This window comes from Triturus cristatus, chromosome 10 (genome assembly GCF_964204655.1).
Source record: "Triturus cristatus chromosome 10, aTriCri1.1, whole genome shotgun sequence".
Classification (NCBI taxonomy): Eukaryota; Metazoa; Chordata; class Amphibia; order Caudata; family Salamandridae; genus Triturus; species Triturus cristatus.
Window position 1 is genome coordinate 560,503,755 of NC_140593.1, and position 19,174 is coordinate 560,522,928.

A 19,174-nucleotide genomic window follows, 5' to 3' on the forward strand; every position below is an offset into this window, starting at 1 on the left:
ATGACAATCTTTAATACAAATTATAAATTAATACAAATATTATATTGGGAATGAAAATACCACACTATGGGGTCGATTACCGCCAGGGTTGCAGCGGTCCCACTATGGCAATTAGGATGCGACCGCCACCCTGGCAGTCGCATCCCGCATATATTACATTGTGGCAGGCAGTGCTGTAAGCAGCACCCGCCGCAATGCAATATATGCTTGTTGTGCTTTGACATACACAACATGACAGGCACTGCGCAGTGCCTGCCACCTTGTGTATGCCAAAGAGTGCAACCCCCCACCGGGGGTCCACAATGGACCCCCAATGCCCATCTCCGCATGCTTTTCCATGGCGGAGTCTCCGCCATGGAAAGGCAAGCATCATAAAATGGATGGTGGTGCCTGCAAGGCACCGCCACCATATTGTGTCCCTTTTTCGCCCGGTTGGCAATCCGACCGGCGGAAAAGCGGTGGACGGTCTTTCCGTCCATCGCGGTGCCCCTCACCATACTAATATGGCGGGGGTGAACCGGGGACATTTGGCGGGCAGATCGCCACCACCGGCCCGGCGGTGGCAACCTGCCCGCCATCGTAATGGACCCTATATTTCTAAAATAATAGGAACAAATAAATAAAAAAAATCTAATATAAAAGCACAACACAATTGACACAAAACATAACAAAAAAGTCAATATTTTCAAAAATATTTAAATATTTTAAATGTTTTACTACTTAAGTAACTTCCTACCCTATAGCTATACAAACTACAGAACACACACCTAAACTATATTTATTAAATTATAATATTTACACATTTTACAGTATTAACAATTAATATAATAATAATTAACTTATAGTAAATTGATCATGTTTAATTACCTTCCCACAATTTATCCTTAGAAAACAAACAACCCGCATCTAATATATATGTTTACAAAAATGTTAATTGCATAATTCACATAATTAATCATCAATTAATAATAATTAACTAATATCAAATGATTATATTTAATTAGTTTCTCACACGTTGTCCCTGCAAATACACCTGACGCCTAATATATAACACAAACAATATCTTAATTACACAATCTACAAAATTATTTATCAATTAAATAATTTATGTTTTAACATTAATTCAATACTATAATTAATTTACTGCACACCCTTTACCCTTACAAAGACAACAACTATACTTAAATAAATACATTAGTGCAAAATGTACATAATTAGCATTGAAAAAACTAATATAATAATAAATAAATATAATTTAATTATAATTACTTTGCTTTCCATCCAATACTTCTACAAAACTTACAGCCTGCACCTAAAACATAAATTACTAAATTTTTATTTATACAACATAATAATTATCAATTCAAAAATGTATAATTAAAAATTAATTAGTAATAAATTATTATTAATTTACTTCCCACCTTCTAGCCCAACAAATCCCCTAACCCACACCTAAAATGTAAAATCAAAAGCAAATTTAATCGTACAATTAAAATAAATAATTAGCAATTTAATTAACAATTTAATTTTTATTTTTAATTAAAAAGTAATTATAAATTGACTATAATTAATTTACTTCCCACCCTGTACCTCTGTAAACCCCACAAGCTGCTATGGTACTAAATATTACACAAAACTATTAAATTAAATGTAAAAAGTACTAAAAATCCATAAACTATGTTAAAAAACATTAACAATATTTATACAAACAATGTATAACATATACAATTAAAATATATAGTGAAATACAAAAAAATAATGAAAAATATATATTATTAACAACAATATTTTTAACATCAATATTAACAACATAGATATTTTTGTAATCAATATTAACACTTTCTATATCTCTAAAATCGATATTACTTACATTAACATCGATATTCTTGTCAATGTTATTCTTGCTGACGATATTTCATCCTGATGATATTTCCAACTCAATTATTCTGTAGGTCAATATTTAAATTTCGACATTTTGTCTGCATACCGCAGCATACATAGAAAAAGAAAAAAAGCCTATCAGGAAGGTGCCCCTTCACGCACAAAAACAATCCTGCCTACAACACAAGCACCCTTGCACCATCATGCATTGGTGCCAGGCTGCTAATTTGTATATGATAAATACGGCACATTCCTGCCCTTTCCCTGTGACACGGGGCAGCACAGCAAGGTGACTTGCTGCGCTGTTCTGCACCACAAGGGTTTATCGGAATGGTCCTGTGTCTAACTCTATTTCAGGGTTGTCACATCAAAATTCAAAAGTGCTGCCATGTGTTTCCAGGGTCCTCATGAAGCAATTATCCCCCATGGCAGAGGGCCTACACCCCATCAGATATGACACCAGTAATCACAATATCATCTGGCATACATATTGGCACTGATTTTGATTTATGTTGGAAAGCCTCCGACTTGCTGTTGGAGGCTTTCCGACCAACATCTTTGGTTTCACTTTTGATCGCTGTATTACTATGACAGTGGTCGGAAGAGAAAGCAGACGGTCATTCCGGCTGACTTCCGACAGGCTCAAAGAGTCCAACGGGCAGTCAGAACCGGCACGTAACCCCTTAAGGACGGCGTTTCCGTCATCTGGATTATGATGTAGGTTTCCCACAGGCTTTTCATGTTGGGCTTTCCAACATGAGAACCCTGTTGGAAAGAGACTTTGGGGGCCACTAGTAGGGCCTCCTTGCAACTGTGATCTCCGGTTGGGAGTGTAGGGGACACATATGGTGCCCCCTGTCAATCCCTGCACTGACTGGCAGGCACCGTGTGGTGCATGCCACGCAGTGCGCAGATACACAAAAAAACTCCCATTCTCTATGGGAGCTTGTGCTGCGGCCAGTTTCTGACCGTTGCACAAGCTCCAATAGAGAAATGGAAGTGTGCGACCGCACCATGTGTGGTCGCATCCTAATACTGCGGTAGGGACCGCCAACCGTAGGACGGCCGGTCCCGATTCCGCAACTGTGTCAACATAGTAATGAGGTCCTTTGTGTCGGAAATAAAATTTTAGAAATCAAAATGCCTTTTTAGAGCTCATAATAGAAAATCTACACCCAAAGGAATTATATTTTGTAAACAACATTTAGACCGCAATATTTTTTTCTGTATATTAACTTCTGACAAACAGCTTCTATCGGAGAGCACATTTCCCTAATGCAGGGGGCATAATCATTAGGAGTACACCAACATGATCTCAAAGTACCGAAGTCTCATTCAAGAGTGCGGGAAATACAACACAGATTATGACCTGGTGGTCTAGAATATCACTAGGATGGGCTATAAGGGAATACTTAATATGAGAATGGTAAAGTAAATGGATTAATCAAAGTCTGCACTTAACGAGAGGACAGAAACTGTTTTTTAATTCTGGTGCTGACAAAGACCCTTTGTCATGAACAGAGGGGTGCTTGGGTCTGCCCCCTATGCCATTGGTTGCTTTGGTTGAGCCCCTTCCACCATTCTTTGGGGCCAATTACGATCTCGTCCGACAAGCATTCTGACCGATTCGGTTCCAGAATGCTTATGGGAAAGATTCCGATTGTTGGAGGCCAGCCGAGCGCTTTTGATGCATCTGGATTCTCCGGATACGATTCGGTTGGACTCCTATTGACTTCAATGGGAGCCTGTACTACAAACGAGAACACAGGCTCCCATTGAAGAAAGGTGTGGCTGAGGAAAATCGTGCACTCTGGGGCAGGCACGGTGCCTGCCACACTGTGCATGGTCTGAAAGGGGAGTCCCTTAGCCACCCCCATAGGTCTGATTCAGGAGGCCCCGGGTAAAAGGGGGGGCTGCTACGGGTCTCCAAAGACAGATTCCGACAGCCGTTTCATTTCAAGCAAACTGAATCGTAATCACTCGTTCAGAAATTGTATCTATAGAGCGGTACGATTTGGCTCTGAAAAGACTCGACCTGTCTGAATGCCTGTTGGAACTGATTCAGACAGTACTAATGGTTTTCAGGCATCGTAATCAGTCGTTGGGAACTGTGTACGATTCGGTCGGAAACAAGGGTTCCGAATTGGATTCGGAAAACACAAATCCGATTCAGAGCCCTTCTGAACTTCTTCGTAATTGACTCCTTTGTGTGAAGTGGTTTTCACATTTCAATAATCCCACTGTAGTATCACACAAGCTTACATTGTGTGATTGGGAAAGAAGTAGTCCAGAATCAGTTTTTTCTTATCACGTTTCCAGCACCTGTGCAGCTGGGGATATTTTTCTTTCCTCAATGGATGGCTCTGGATGCAGCAAAAAGCACCAAGTCCCATGAACGCAAAGCCAGACAAATACATCAATGCTCGGTTCCGTCAGATGCCCCTAGCAGGAGCCCTGCACCTGCAGCAGGGAACCCTGCATGTTAATTCTTTCCCACCTACATCTAAAGAAACTCTCCAAAAATGTGCGCTACAGGATCCGTGCATATAGATGGGTGTCCACAAAGAGACAAGCACACAAGTATGTGCTGTCTGTTCCGTGCGTGTGTATATGTTGTCTATGTGCCTGTGGACCAGTTTGTGTTGTGTGTGCATGTGTATGTGCCACTTGTATGTTCTCTCTGCAGGTATTTCTGCCTACATTATTGTCAGTCTGTGAATGCACTATGGATAAACAAGTCGTGTTGTCTTCAGCAATGCATGTTTAAATTTGCGGAGGATTTTGAGCATCTGTGTCATGAGTGACCAAAAACTGGAAGAAGCCCAGGACTAAGTGGTTAACAGTGTGCCTAAGGGGTACATTGTGTAAATAAATATTTGGGTGATAGCATCAAGAAGGCTAGAATTTAATAGCTAGAAACATCATGAAGGTGTCATTATATGGCATCCCATTGAATAGGTGTGAAGAGAGTGTGGGCTGAAGAATCATTAGAAAGTAGGAGGGTGGAATGTTAATAATGAGATAGATAATATAGTGACTGATAGGTGAGCGGGAAACAACCATTACAACGCACTACCTTTACAACGCGTCTGTTACAACGTGACTGCATTTGCATTGCATGCCATTACAGCGCAGACATTACAACGCATGTCAGTACAATGCATGTCATTACAATGCATACCATTACAATGCATTATAAGTTTTTTTTGTTTTAGGGTGGGTATTGGTTTCGGGGTACATGGGAATAGTAATTTCTACCCCTACACTATCCAACACTTACCCTACTGTTGCACTCACTGGAGTGGGAATAGTAATTTTTACCCCTACACTATCCAACACTTACCCCACTGTTACCCTAAACATATTATGCGTTGTAATGGTATGCGTTGTAATGGTATGCATTGTAATGGAATGCGTTGTAAAGGTAGTTTCTAAACATGCGTTGTAATGGCGTGCATTGTAAAATCATGCCTTGTAAAGGTAGCTGCGATGTAAAACCCACTTTGTAAAGGCATGCGTTGTAATTGTTTTTGTTGTAATGTCATATATTCATAGGTGAGCATGGAGAAAGCCATGGTGGCTTGCAGCTGGTGTGAGTGGCTTGGTTGTGGGCACTGGTGAGTTTATGGTCAAAAGGGAGGGAATCAGATTAGAGTTTTTGAGCTTTGGTACCTTTGAGTAGGTTAAAGTTTCTTATTGGTGGGATAGGTGTGTTGTGCCATGGTGAAGAGTTCATTAGTCAGTTTAGTTCACAAAAGAGTCAACACGTGTGGCTGGAGATGGGGTAGGAGGGAGAAGCATTAACAGCATGCTTTCAAAGGAAATAGGGAATATATGTGGACCTAGGGAAGTTGCAGCTACATCAGGTGGGAGAGGCGTGCCCTATCGGGTACAACGAGTTTGAAGAATATACGAATATGTCTGTGTGGTTTTACAACCTACAAAAAGGTAAAACAAGCACACCTTTGCGTTTCTTGCCTAAGTCTAAATAAAAAACATCTCTTGGGGAAAGGACATTAGATATACATGCTTACAAAGGAGCAGTGGTCTCACTGCCCATTTTTTGGCCAAATTAACTAAATGTCTAGAGCATGCATTTACAACATGCCTAGAGGATGCATCTACAACATGTCTAGAGCATGCATCTACAACATGTCTAAAGGATGCCTCTACATATCTAGAGCATGCATCTACAACATGTCTTGAGGATGCATCTACAACATGTCTAGAGCATGCATCTACATGTCTAGAGGATGCATCTACAACATGTCTAGAGGATGAGTCTACATGTCTAGCGGATGCATCTACAACATGTCTAGCGTATGCATCTTCAACATGTCTAGAGGATGCATCTACAACATGTCTAGAGGATGCATCTACAACATGTCTAGAGCATGCATCTACTAAATGTCTAGAGGATGCATCTACAACATGTCTAGAGGATGCATCTACAACATGCCTAGAGGATGCATCTACATCATGTCTAGTGCATGCATCTACAACATGTCTAGAGGATGAATCTACAAAATGTCTAGCGGATGAATCTACAACATGTCTAGAGCATGCATCTACAACATGTCTAGAGCATGCACCTACAACATGTCTAGTGGATGCATCTACAATATGTCTAGAGGATGCATCTACAACATGTCTAGAGGATACATCTACAACATATCTAGAGGATACACCTACAGTATGTCTAACGGATGCATCTACAACATGTCTAGAGGATGCATCTACAACATGTCTAGAGGATGCATCTAAAACATGTCTAAAGGATGCCTCTACAACAAGTCTAGAGGATGCATCTACAAAATGTCTAGCGGGTGCATCTTAAACATGTCTCGACAATGCATCTACAATATGTCCAGCGGATGCATCTACAACATGTCTAAAGAATGCATCTACAACATGTCTAGCGGATGCACCTACAATATGTCTAGAGAATACATCTACAACATGTCTAGCACATGCATCTACAATATGTCCAGTGGATGCATCTACAACATGTCTAGAGAATGCATCCACAACATGTCTAGTGGATGCAGCTGTGCCCCCACTGTAGAGAAGCCAAGAAAATGTGGCCATTTTTGGATCTGTCACCTTGACACATTGCAAGCTTTGGTCATAAAATAAACCCAGCCTTCCTTTTTCCTGCCTTGTACAGCTTCTCTAAATTCAGCCAAACCCATGTGAACCAATCTTTGACGTCACAAGGCTGGGTCCCACCCATGAATCTGGGCTTCCAGTGTGTAAATAGTTACTTAGAAGAAGCAGGTTTTATGACTCCATCATGAACCAACACAAACTGCAAAATCAAATCTAGACACGGCGTCCATGTTTTTGGTCCTGTTTGAATTCCGTTAATGAAAGCATTGGTCATACATTACCCATTTTCAATGAAGTTGGGGTTCCAGCGTGAATGAACAATTATGTTTTTAATTTTGATGAAATATTCGGTGCCATCATTTTGGGAAAGACTATGCTCGCCCAGTGCCACACGATATCTGACTCCTTGGCTGAAAGTGAATGAAGACATCATTACAATTTTATTTGACAAATTTGCATTTGGGAAAATTTCATACAGTGATGTAACATTACCATCCTTTATGTAGGCTTAATGGCGATGTTAACATGTTAGACGGGTAAACATTTATTACATAATTGCACATCATAATTTAAAATTTAGATTGACTATAATGAGTAATTTTACATTCTCAATAAACTATGGTTAGAGTGTTCTCATTAACTTGACCAGAGTCGGCGTAGGCCTTTGATGATCAGACTCCCTTTTAAATGAAATGTTGTATTTCCATTTGCTCTGCCAAACCTTCCTTCTGTTCTAATATTATGAAATAATAGTAGTTCATATAAGGCCTAAAAGGTCCTACGGCAGCAAGAAGTGTTTGTTTTAAGAAAGTGTTAATCACTTAGCATGTAGCATAGGGCATTTTTATTAAATAAATGGCAGGAAGAGCAAAAGTAGAAAAATTCTGAATGTACGGAGGGACACAGATGGAAATTGACATAGGAAAATATTTATTCACAGATAGTATATGAAAGCTTTTTTGGACATATAGTTCACGTGCTCACAAGGAAGTGAAAAAAAGTGTGATGTGACGAGTGAAGGTGACTTTTAAAATATACATCGCATTAACAATATATACAGAAACTCCAGATGATAAGGGAAAAGTCCAGTTTTGAACCCAAATCTTAGTGGTAATGGGCCCTGTCACTCATTTTAAATCCACAGGGTGCTGATGATTTCCTTTGTTGGTGTTTCTCTGTGTGTTTTGAAATGTCAATAAAAGATTTAATCCATAAATGTAGACAGTAAAGGAGTTTTTTTGTTGTTTTAAAGAGGTTGACGGCATTTCAATCTAAAAAAATCGAGATCATCATCAGGACAAGAACATGTGAGCATGTAGAACTGGGTGACCCTGTGGAGGCCTGTTAAGTCGAAGGTGCCCGGTAGTAGATGGAATGAAGCCAATGTGGGCCACGGGATGGTAGCAGCGCCCAAAAGAGTGTCTGGTGCAATTAATGCAGGGATCAAGACACACCTGGGCATGGTGAGTTACAGTTAACATACCACCAGTCTCTGCACATCATCACAATTCTGTTTTATCCTGATTATTGATTACACAAATCTTCGAAACAAAGAAATATTAATAATGTACACATGTTTATATCGCTGGTCTTTACAAACAATGATATGAAGTATGACAAAAGAATGATTTTTGATAATATTTTATGAACAATATGTATCAATGTAAATATCTATGTCTAAAAAGTGTTGTTGATAAATTTTGATAAAAAAGAAAAAAGAAAAAAATAATTGAAATAAATACATACTGGTCTGATATCTGTTTTGTCAATTATTGCCAGTATTAATGTTGTAATTCTAGAATTTCTTTGCCTATTTTAACTGTAACTCACCGTGCCCAGGTATGTCTTTACCTGTTATTGATTATTCCCTGTCAGGGCTTATTTATCCTATATACAGGGGCCCCAGTTCTTTCCTAGATAATTAATGCAGGGATCTCCAGGCGTTAGAGTAAGGGAGGCCCAAGGGGCCGCTCCTGCAATGTGTTTGTTCACTCGCGGCAACGGTATCCAAAATGTCTTCCGAGTATGGTGAAAAACACTGCGTTGTCGATGTAGTCAATCATTTAAATTCAGTAGACCGCATGGCTCGGTTAGAGTGGGGAGACGGGCAGGGGCTCCGTCTTGTGCTCCATCTTGTGCCTGGGACAATCGAATTCCACAGCGGAATTCAATTGTCCCAGCCACAAGATGGAGCGTCTGCCTGTCTCCCCACGCTGACCGACGCATGTCCCTCCATACATTTAGAATCTTTCTACTGCTGCTCCTCCTGGCATTTATTTAATAAATATGTCCTATGCTACATGCTGAGTGAATAACACTTTCTTAAAACAAACAGCTCTTGCTGCTCTAGGACCTTTTTAGGTCTCACCTGACCCAGTGCATGCGCTGGTCTGGCGAGACTTATTGAAAGGGCTCCAAAAAGTGCTACCAGGCCAGCCTAGTGCTACAGTGCATGTGCGCGGGCGCTCACGCCGCGCTCTACCGCGATTACTTTCACTTTCGCGGCCACACGGCCGCTTTGATGTTTCATCGCGATCACTTTCACTTTGGCGGCCGCAGGGCCGCTTGGCATAGCCAATATGTCACGCTTTTGGGACCTTATAAGTATTTAGTTATGCAACTGTTGCATGGCTAAACACTTATAGGGTCCCAAAGGCGAGACCTATTGGCTATGCCAATGCTTGTTGGCCTTATATGAACTACTGTTATTTCAAAATATTATTGACTACCCCAGGTTCGAATATTGGGGCTCCCTTGTATCTCAATACGTTCCTTCTGTTCTAGGCACCAAGAGAGACTGTGATCTCGTTTCCTGTGTTATGTTTGCTAGCTTACCGTGTAAATGTAACTGCACTTGCAATTTATTGAGCTGGACAATGTTCCTCAGCACCTACATGAGAAGGGAGAGAGAGGAGGTGATACTCCCTTGTGAGATATTGTGAAGGCGATGATGATGGAAGAGTCTGGCCCTGTACTAACCATGAGAAAGAGGCGGACACAGGCACATCATAAACTTTGGTTTTTGATAGGTTCCTACCTTGTTGAGAACTATGGGAGTTGAAACTTTCTTGTGAGTCTGATGGTTTAATTGTAAGCTCCTGTATTCGATCGTTAAGATTTGCCATTTTCACCTTTGCAGGCGGACGTCCCCTTCCCTCTCTTGAGACCCAATGCTCCTTTTTTTCGCCACATAGAGTTACTTTCTAGAGCATACACGTTTCGGTTTTTCTTGATTGAAATCTTCATCTGGTTCAATTGGAGATTCTATATTCACTGACACCTGCTGCTTATGAATTCCCCAAATTTGCCCCCAACTATGGATGAGTGGTAGTGAGTTTCCCTTCAGGGGCCGTGCATTTTTGTATGTCTTGTCTATTCTGTCGCTAAATAAATGAACTTTGAATTTGCTGTCAGGGTTGCCTGGACCATATCCATCTATGCTGTAACCAGGTGATTATCCATTCATGACTGAATGAACTGATTTGTATTTGTAACTTTACTAATGCTTTAATAAACCTTCGAGATTTGCAAATTTACTCCTGCCTATTGTTACTGTGGGGTAAAATTGCTTCACTGTTACTGTTGACGACTTTAAGCCTCTGTTCAAGATCCATCCGAGTGAACATAGCGGAGTTTCAAGTTTGCACCAAGTTTGGCGCTGCAAATGCCATCTTTATCACCCTGTTATCACATTTTGTTTTGTATACAGATTTTATTCAGCAATTTCCAAGTACACAAGTGAGACAGTGGGTTTAGAACATACATCATGTGACCAATAACAGATATTGATAAGTGTGACTGTTGGACGCATATTTCCTGGTGCAGGTTCCATCATGTGTGGTCCATGCGGAAATTGTTAACAAGGTATAGTGTTCTAGTTCGAGTTCTCAGGGAAGTTATTCACTGCGTCGTTATGGTTAGGAGAACGACATCTCAATAATTTGTCCCAGTCCGAACTCACTGAGATCGCAACAAACAAGAAGAAGAATGTACCCGTCCCTTTCCCTACCCCCTAGGCAACTCCTCCCTACCCCCCACCCCCCAGGCATGCCGCTCGGTCATCAATAGCTCTGTGGAGAATCATACCCATCCATGTAAGCCAACAGACACAGTAAGTCCACTAGGGAAGCATCTATCAAGGGGAATCCGCTACGTACTATATATGTTCATTCCCCCATAGGTCACAACTCAATAGGGCAATGTTTCAACCTTCGCTCACAAGTCCACTTCCTCAGGGTGCAGTTCAGTATCATCTGTCGGGCGCTTGAGCAGCTCAACTAATGTCTCCCATGCTCTTGCCGCTTCCAGCATTTTTTCATTGCCTAGTCTCTGGGCCATTTGCAGCCTGAGAATCCCCTCATAATCTGCCCATTTCATAAATTCCCTCTGCCACCTCAAGACACTAGGAGCACTGGCCGCCTTCCTGTGGCTGGTAATTTCTTGTTTAGCCAGGACTAACCCCAGGTCTATAAATTTGCTGGTAACTTTATTCCGGGCAGTGTGGGGATACCAATGCAGCAGGCAGTATCCCGGGGTCAGTGTATATTGTCTTTCTGTTATGTCGCCCAGTGTAGTCAGTATCCCCCTCCAGAACCCCTCTAGCAGTGGGCATTCCCAAAACATTTGTAAAAATGCGGCGTTTTCTAATTTACATCGCGGGCAAACTGACTGGGTCCCAAAATACTCATTAATCTTCTGCGGGGTGAGATATGCTCTGTGGAGGACAAAAAACTGGATTTGCTGGAATCTCGCATTTTTTGAGCTTTTCATCACCCTATTATCACATGTTAATATTAATTTTGTATTCTATTCTAAAAGAAAATCAGTACAATGCCCAGAGTGATAGGATAAGGGCCTGATTAGTGTGTCAGAAAATTCCGACCTGTACAATGGCCTGTATGCACAGGGGTCAAAGTTCCTAGTTGTATGAAGGTTATTGTAATTACGAGGTGATAAACTCCACATTCTCTGATAAATTTCAGAAGGTGAAACCTGCAGGAATTTAGAAAGGGAAAAGGACCGCAATTTACCAGGACACGTGGGTTTTAATGCAATAAGCACTAGAAACCGCATGTCATTCCCCATTTAATTGGAAAAGGCAGAAATTATAGCACCTGATAAATTCCAAACCATGGGGTATCCAATTTTATTGGGTGCGATACATTTCAGCTACCCCTCCAGGTACTTGCAATCAGGCTCTTTATTGCAAACAATATAACTGAGGGCCTTGGGTTTAACATTGGTCACACAATGTGTGGATTTTTTTTAAATCTGAGTTACTGTTCTTTCCTAAAGAGGGAAAGAATGAATGTCAGTTCAGGAATCAAATGCATACCGTTTTTCTGAAAACGGTTTTATTCCTTGATTTTCTGAACAAGGACACAATGTATTTTAACTTATTATTTTATTATTTTGCTGATCAAAAATGTACATCTATACATTCACAAGCTTGGTACTGCATTCAATCTGTTATTACATATGCTAACATAACATTATCAGACTGATAGGGCAGCAAATCTGTTACATACAGGGTGAAAAGTGTGAGTGTCTAAAAGCCATGCTAGAACAAAGATAAACAGATGTAATGAAGATTTCCGGTAAGTAATAGGGCATTTCCTTGCACATGTACCTGTGTAAGCACTTACATTCTTCTGTGTACAACTGTAGGTCTCAATGCCCCACTGCTGCATCACATAAAAAGTGTCTTTGGTATCTGTGTTTGCCTCATAGTAAAGTTAAGAGAGCTGGAGTGTAATATGAAATTGCAAGATGCCACTGAGGAAGGGAGCCCAGGACTGTGATGTAATGTGATGGAGCACACCACATCCACCACCAGATACTGCTATTGATGCATTACTCTGTGATGTCTTGCTATACTCTATTACACTGGTTCTTAATCTGGGGTCTGCAGACCCGTGGGGGAGGTCAGCAACACCTACTCTATGGGCCAGTGACTGTTTAGAAAATTTAATAAAATTAGATTAATAAAGAATATATACATAAAAAAGCAAAATATAAAACAGAAAATTTTAAAATGCTCTGTAAATGTGAAGGATTGTGAAGTTGGTGGCTAGAAATTAAGTTGATAGTATTAGCTTGATATGTGAAAGCAGTGTGAGCCCAGCAAACTGAAGCTAGAATGGATGATTGTTGGCCTCAATCAAAGCACTGGTATGCACCAACAAAAAGAGAGCATACATTAGGAGCAAAAAAGGCAAAGTGATATGCTAGAGTTCTGTATACATTGCTTTACCTTTAAGGAAGAAAACTTCCCATTAATGTTAAAATTTAGATGGTTGTATTTTTTTGTTTGTACATTACGGGCCTTATTACGATGTCGGGCCTACTCACATCCGTCCAACACTGTCCTGGCCGCAGCAGTACAATGCGACCATACCCCATTTCTCCATAGGAGTTTGTGCTGTGGCCGTACACCGGCCGTAGCACAAGCTCCCATAGAGAAATGGGTGAGTCTGTTCATCCCTGCATCGTGTGGCAGGCACCTCAAGGTGCACGGTGCAGGGATTAACAGGGGGGCCCCCAACTGGAGGCCGCAGGGTTAAGGGGGCCCTGCCAACAGGCAACCAAAGTCGCTTTCCGACAGGCTTTCCATTTCGGACGCCCGACATGGAAAACCTGTTGAAACCAACATCGTAATCCCAACGGCGGAAAAGGTGTCCATAGGGTTTATGGTTAGGCCTCCGACTGGCCGACAGGCTCCTTGAGCCCGTCTGAACCCTGCCGGAATGACTTGTCGGTTTCACTTTCGACCGCCTGCATCATAATGCGGCGGTCGAAAGTGAAACCTGCAATGAAACGCGGAAAGCCTCTGATCTGCCTTGTAATGAGGCTCTTAATATTTCATAATTAGTACAATTGTTTGGTTCATACTTGTTTGCGTATTTTTGTGTATTGCTTTGCAGTTCAAAGAGTAGAAATTGCTTAGGGCTTAGGGTCCCGACTTACAGTTGGGATTCAGTGGGAATTTGCAGAAGCCAAAAGGTTGTGAACAGCTGCTCCATACACGGCAGGGACCATATGAAGAACAAATGCACTAGTTCGGCATACAACCTGTTTTCATGTATTTTGTCTAAAGTGCATCCCTATAACTCAGAATTTCTTAGAGTTAATGCATGGAATTACATTGCTTAGAAGCAGTGGGGCGACGCTCCTCTGCCTTAGAGGAGGAGCCGCCACTGACGGCTCGAATAGACAAGATAGGCTTAAGTGTACTCCAGACCTTCCTAGGAGTAGGTCACACACCACACATGACCAATGTCTGGTACTACAACAGTACCACATGAAATAATGGAGGCAGACTATAACACTAACACCCCATATGATCTTGTTTTAAATAAATTAAATCACATTTTTTGCTTGGTTTAAAAAAATTTTTAAAAGTTATTAACATTAATCAAAATCATAATGTATAGCCATGTTTGTTGTACAGCAAATAAAAATAAAAATGTAAGTAAGGATGGGTGATATGAATTTTAATATATTTTTAAAAAATGTATTAATATAAGGGTGTGGCCGAAAGCGACACAAGATGACCTCATAAATGTGAGCTCCAGTTCCTGGCTTACTCAATCCCCAGTATATCTAATTCCGAAATCAGCAAGCATTACCATTAAGAGAAGTGCAAGTTAAAACAAAGTGTATTGAGGCTGCACAACCAGATTTTGAGGTCATTGGTGGCACCATTTGAGGTACACTGCAGTGACAGCAGTACTGGGGGTGCAGTGGCATATCCAGGCCAGTCAAGCGTCAGCAGGGGCGCTGACCACAGGACACTATATGAAGTGTTGCGCTGTATACTGTAGTATGGATGGTGGGCTCATTGTCGACAGTGCTAAGTTAGCATGAGCTTCGCTGCCATTAGGCTGCTTTTGTGCACGACACTACATCTGTTTATTTTGCAAGACTTTATTTGTGCTCTTTTCACATGAGAACTGTATACCTTTCGTGTTCTTTGCTGAGCTCTGACGTTTAGTCTGCACACGATGTACAAGGTCGATAAACAATGCCCCTTGTTATTCTGTTCTGGTCAGTCCCTCGCACCTAGACATAACATGACACACAGCTGCACTACTGAAAATGGTAAGCTTTAATATTGCAAGCTAAGCATGTTGTGCATGCACTTGGAGAGAGACCCTTCCAGAGAGAAGAGCTGTGCTTGTCCTGAGATGTAAACTTTTCATCTAGGTCTTGAGGTATGGGGTCTGCTGTCAAAGCCCAGAGGTCTTTTTTATAATAAACTACTTCTTATAACGGGGAGGGTGGTTAGGCACGGTAGCCCTTTTCCACTGTCTTTATAAAATGATATCCCTGTTTGTATTCTATGGAATTGTGACAATGCTAACTATATTGTGTTTATGCATTTTGCTGCTAGTAGTGGCACGTGTACTGTACCATAGAGCGCGTTAGTCAAAATAAACATTTTAAACTATAACGTGACTGTGATTACTCTTATTGTGGACAAGTATGAGTGAGTGAGCGAAAGAGTTGTCTTGCTCCCGCGATTCCTGAGAGAGTCGGGAGTGTCGTGTTCTGGGTTGTCTAATCATTAGTAGCTTCGCTGTTAGTCGGAGAATGAATGAGACACTATTGCTAGTTGGTTTTGGGGATTTGGGTACTGAGGTGATAGGTTGGTACTCCACTATCTACCGAGGTCCTGGTTTCCTGCGCATTGTTCCGTATATGTGCAGAATCCCTGCAACAGTACTAGTGTCTCCCCAGCAAAAGACCTCCACCATGAGTCGGGTCTGAAGACGGTTGAAACAGCCAGCAAAACTAGACAGACAACCTGACTGCAAGGGTGGGGCCTGGCCCAAAGTGGAGGAGTAGCCGGGTGAAACCTTGAGGGCATTGCTAACAGTGAAAGAAGCCGCCTGATCTGTGATTAGACTCTTGACCCTGGGATATGAAGATGGTGATGGGGCTACTCCCTAACAGGGCTTCAGTGGGAGAGGGTGAAAGGTGTACTTGCACGAAACCGAGCAGCAGGCCATGAGAGGAAGTGGTGGAAGACATTTCGTTGGGGGCGTGGGGAGTTATGCCCCTCAGTTAGAAAAGTTACATGTGACCGAGAATTAGGAAAGGAAACAGAGTGTATTGGATAACAAGGCAAGCAAGAGTCTGGACACTCATGTAGAAAGTCTCCGTCTGTGGCCCTGTCGCAAGGGGACATCTCTCTCCACTCACATCAAAGGTTTTGTACCATGTTATGATTGGTATGACCAAAATAAGATAGATATAACAGCAGAGATTACCACCATGGGGACTGGTTTGATCTACGGCAACACCGGAATAACCAACCCATAATGACAACAGGACCAAAAGATGTACTAAACACAGACATTAGGTTCCTCTTGGGGAAAATCAATGGGTTGGGTAGTAAGATAAAGAAAGGTATAGTACACCAGTTCCTGACCCTGATATGATATTATATTTAAAACTTTTAAAGGAACAAATGTCTAACAATTAAGTAATAATCTGAGATTATATGTATGAAATGGATGGCTTGATCTGTTGTTTTGTGTATTTTTATGTGCTTTTATGGTAAATATAACCGCAATAAAGCTTGAAATGAATGAATTAATGATATTATCACAGGAAGCCCACTTAAGGGAGCTCCAACATGAGATTTTTAATGAGAGATAGGTGGGTTTTAAAGAAAAGGTGTTAATTTCAAATTGTTTTGGGACTTTCTTATTCTTGCAGCCTAAATTGTTTTTCAAATAAATGGCTTTTAGAATTAATTGGTGCTAATTAATTCTATTTCTCACTGTTTGATTGGAACTAATTACTTATTTCATTCTTACTCTTCATATTCTTTCAGTAGTGTGCAGGTAGAGTATAAATTCATATTCATGAATCTATTCAATAATTGTGCTTCTTATGTTTCTACTTCAACAGCTCACAGTCAAGTTAAGAGTGACCTGATGCAATGATAAACTACAAAAGCACTGGAAATGACCATTGCCACAGTGTTAGTTTTGACCTGTTACTGCATCATTACAGGATTTGCCACTGGAATAGCAGAATGACTTAAGCAATCGGTCTTTGTGTATCGATTTGTGCTGAGCTTAACCGATTCTCACTGCTAGCACCTCGATAACTGTCACAGGGTTTTCACTGATGATTGTGTTTGTGGAGAATCCAGGCACTGAAGCTTTTCCCTCTAAATACTTAGGGGCATGTTTACAAGCCCCTTGCGCCACTTTAGCGTCACTTTTAACATGGGAAAAGTGACGCAAAAGTGGCGCAAGGGGCTTGTAAATCTGCCACTTAATCTTTATTCAGCTGCTATTACATGCTCAGGGTCGAACCGAGTTTTTTGATAAACTTACAGTGTGTACCTCATAGTTATTGAGTGCACTATCTCATGTATTGCAGACATTGAGCAGGATCAGGAAGGCAGTAGTGGTGGGCAGAAGAATGAGACACTACTAATTCATAATACTTGGATAAAGGGGAAGTGAAAGAAACAGGAATACCTAGAATATTCGGAAATAGAGCTGGATGTTGCTTCATATTTTACACACATACCTGAAATGGCAAAAAAGCAAAGGAAAGGAAGAAGGTTGCATTTAATAAACAGAAAGAGGAGGAAATGTTTGTTTGCGGTGTAGATGGATAACAGAGAAAGACAAAACTGTGAAGGAAAAGAAATAAAGTTACCTGTAATATTCAAAACCCACAATGGAATTCTGCGAAGTTCCCAAATTTAGATGGAGAGCAATGATAATAAGAAACCTTAGTAATCCAAGGCCATATGCAGGGAGGCATTTTGCATTTCTTAGCGTTGCGAATCACAATTTCAGGCCGTTAGGAAATGCACAATGCCATTACGGTATGTATGAAAGCCATATTCGGTGGTGCAAAACATGATTTCCATACTGTAGAAATCGCATTTTGGGATTCACTAAAAAAAAAATCGCAAAGTGGGATTTCCAAATAGCGAATTGATAACTCTATGAACAAAGGGTTTCCTAATTGCAGATAGTTGTAAAATTACTATTTAGGAAATGCAATTACCATCAATGTGTAACAGGTGGTAACCAGGTGCAAATTATACAAAGTTCCCCAAAAAACATCTAACGCTTTCATTATGGTGGCTCTGCATGTCTTGGGAGGAGGATGAGGATTGTGGCTGGTAGGCAGAGAAGGAGGAGGAGACAGGAGAGGATATTTAGGGTGAAGGTCACCCTTTGTGAACGGATTGCGGAGGAGATATATTAGAAGTACAGACTCATTAGTGAAGTAATTATGGAATTCATTCCTGAGTTACAACTTCAGCTACAGATCTCAACAGTCAGAAACAATGCAATCCCACCACATGTGCAGGTATTGTGTTGCCTACATGTTTTAGCTTCTGACAGTTACCAGAGACCTATTTTTTTTTTAATTGTTTTATTGAAAAAACTCAGTATAAAACACAGGGTCGCCATATCCAAGGTACATATACAGAGTATATCATCATTATTGAAAGTGTATCCACAATCACATTCCTTTCCTCGAATCCTGAGTATTCTAACCTAATCTGGAGCAGGTCCCCCTCCCCCCGGATCATCCTAATACCCACGTTATTTCTGCCACTCTCCCCCAAATTTTATCCCATTTGTGTGGACAACCTCTGGCTTTGTAAATCACTTTCTCTGCCCTAGAGCACCAGTCCCAGTCAGACTTCCAAGCTCTCAATCCAGTACCTGTCTTGCGCCCCATTTTTGGTCTATGTTTCGTTTTACCACCATCGCAGCCACTTTCAGCCAAATGGTTGCGTATTTCGGCCATTTCTCTTCCCCAGTTACACACAGAATCATCCAGCGTGGGTCAACTGGAATTGTTATCCCCTTGACTTCTGACAAGACTTTGCCACTCCCTTCCAGTACTCATTCATGTATTTACAATCCCCCAAAATATGAAAAAAGGGACCTATTTCGCCACATTCCCTAACGCAGAAATCGGGCAATCCGTATCCCAGTTTATGTATTAGTGGTCTGGAGGCATAGGATTTATGTAGTATGCGCAACTGCACCAGACAGAACCTGGCTCTAATTGCCACTTCTCTGGGGCTTTGTACCGCCTCTTCCCAGTCATCATTCTCAAGTAGCCCCAATTCCGTCTCCCATGCCACCCGGAGAGGATCTATCGGATTGGGAGAATTATAGAGCAACTTTTT

At 41.2% G+C, this 19,174-nt stretch overlaps 1 protein-coding gene across 1 annotated transcript in view; it reads right to left on the reverse strand.

Moving 5' to 3' along the window:
• The window catches only part of LOC146789736 (elastase-1-like), a 169,988-nt gene that overhangs the window by 86,469 nt on the left and 64,345 nt on the right, over positions 1–19,174 (reverse strand). The window contains exon 4 of the mRNA XM_085632062.1: positions 7,272–7,400. Coding sequence (XP_085488188.1) covers positions 7,272–7,400 — 129 coding nt within the window. The remainder of the gene's footprint in view (positions 1–7,271; positions 7,401–19,174) is intronic.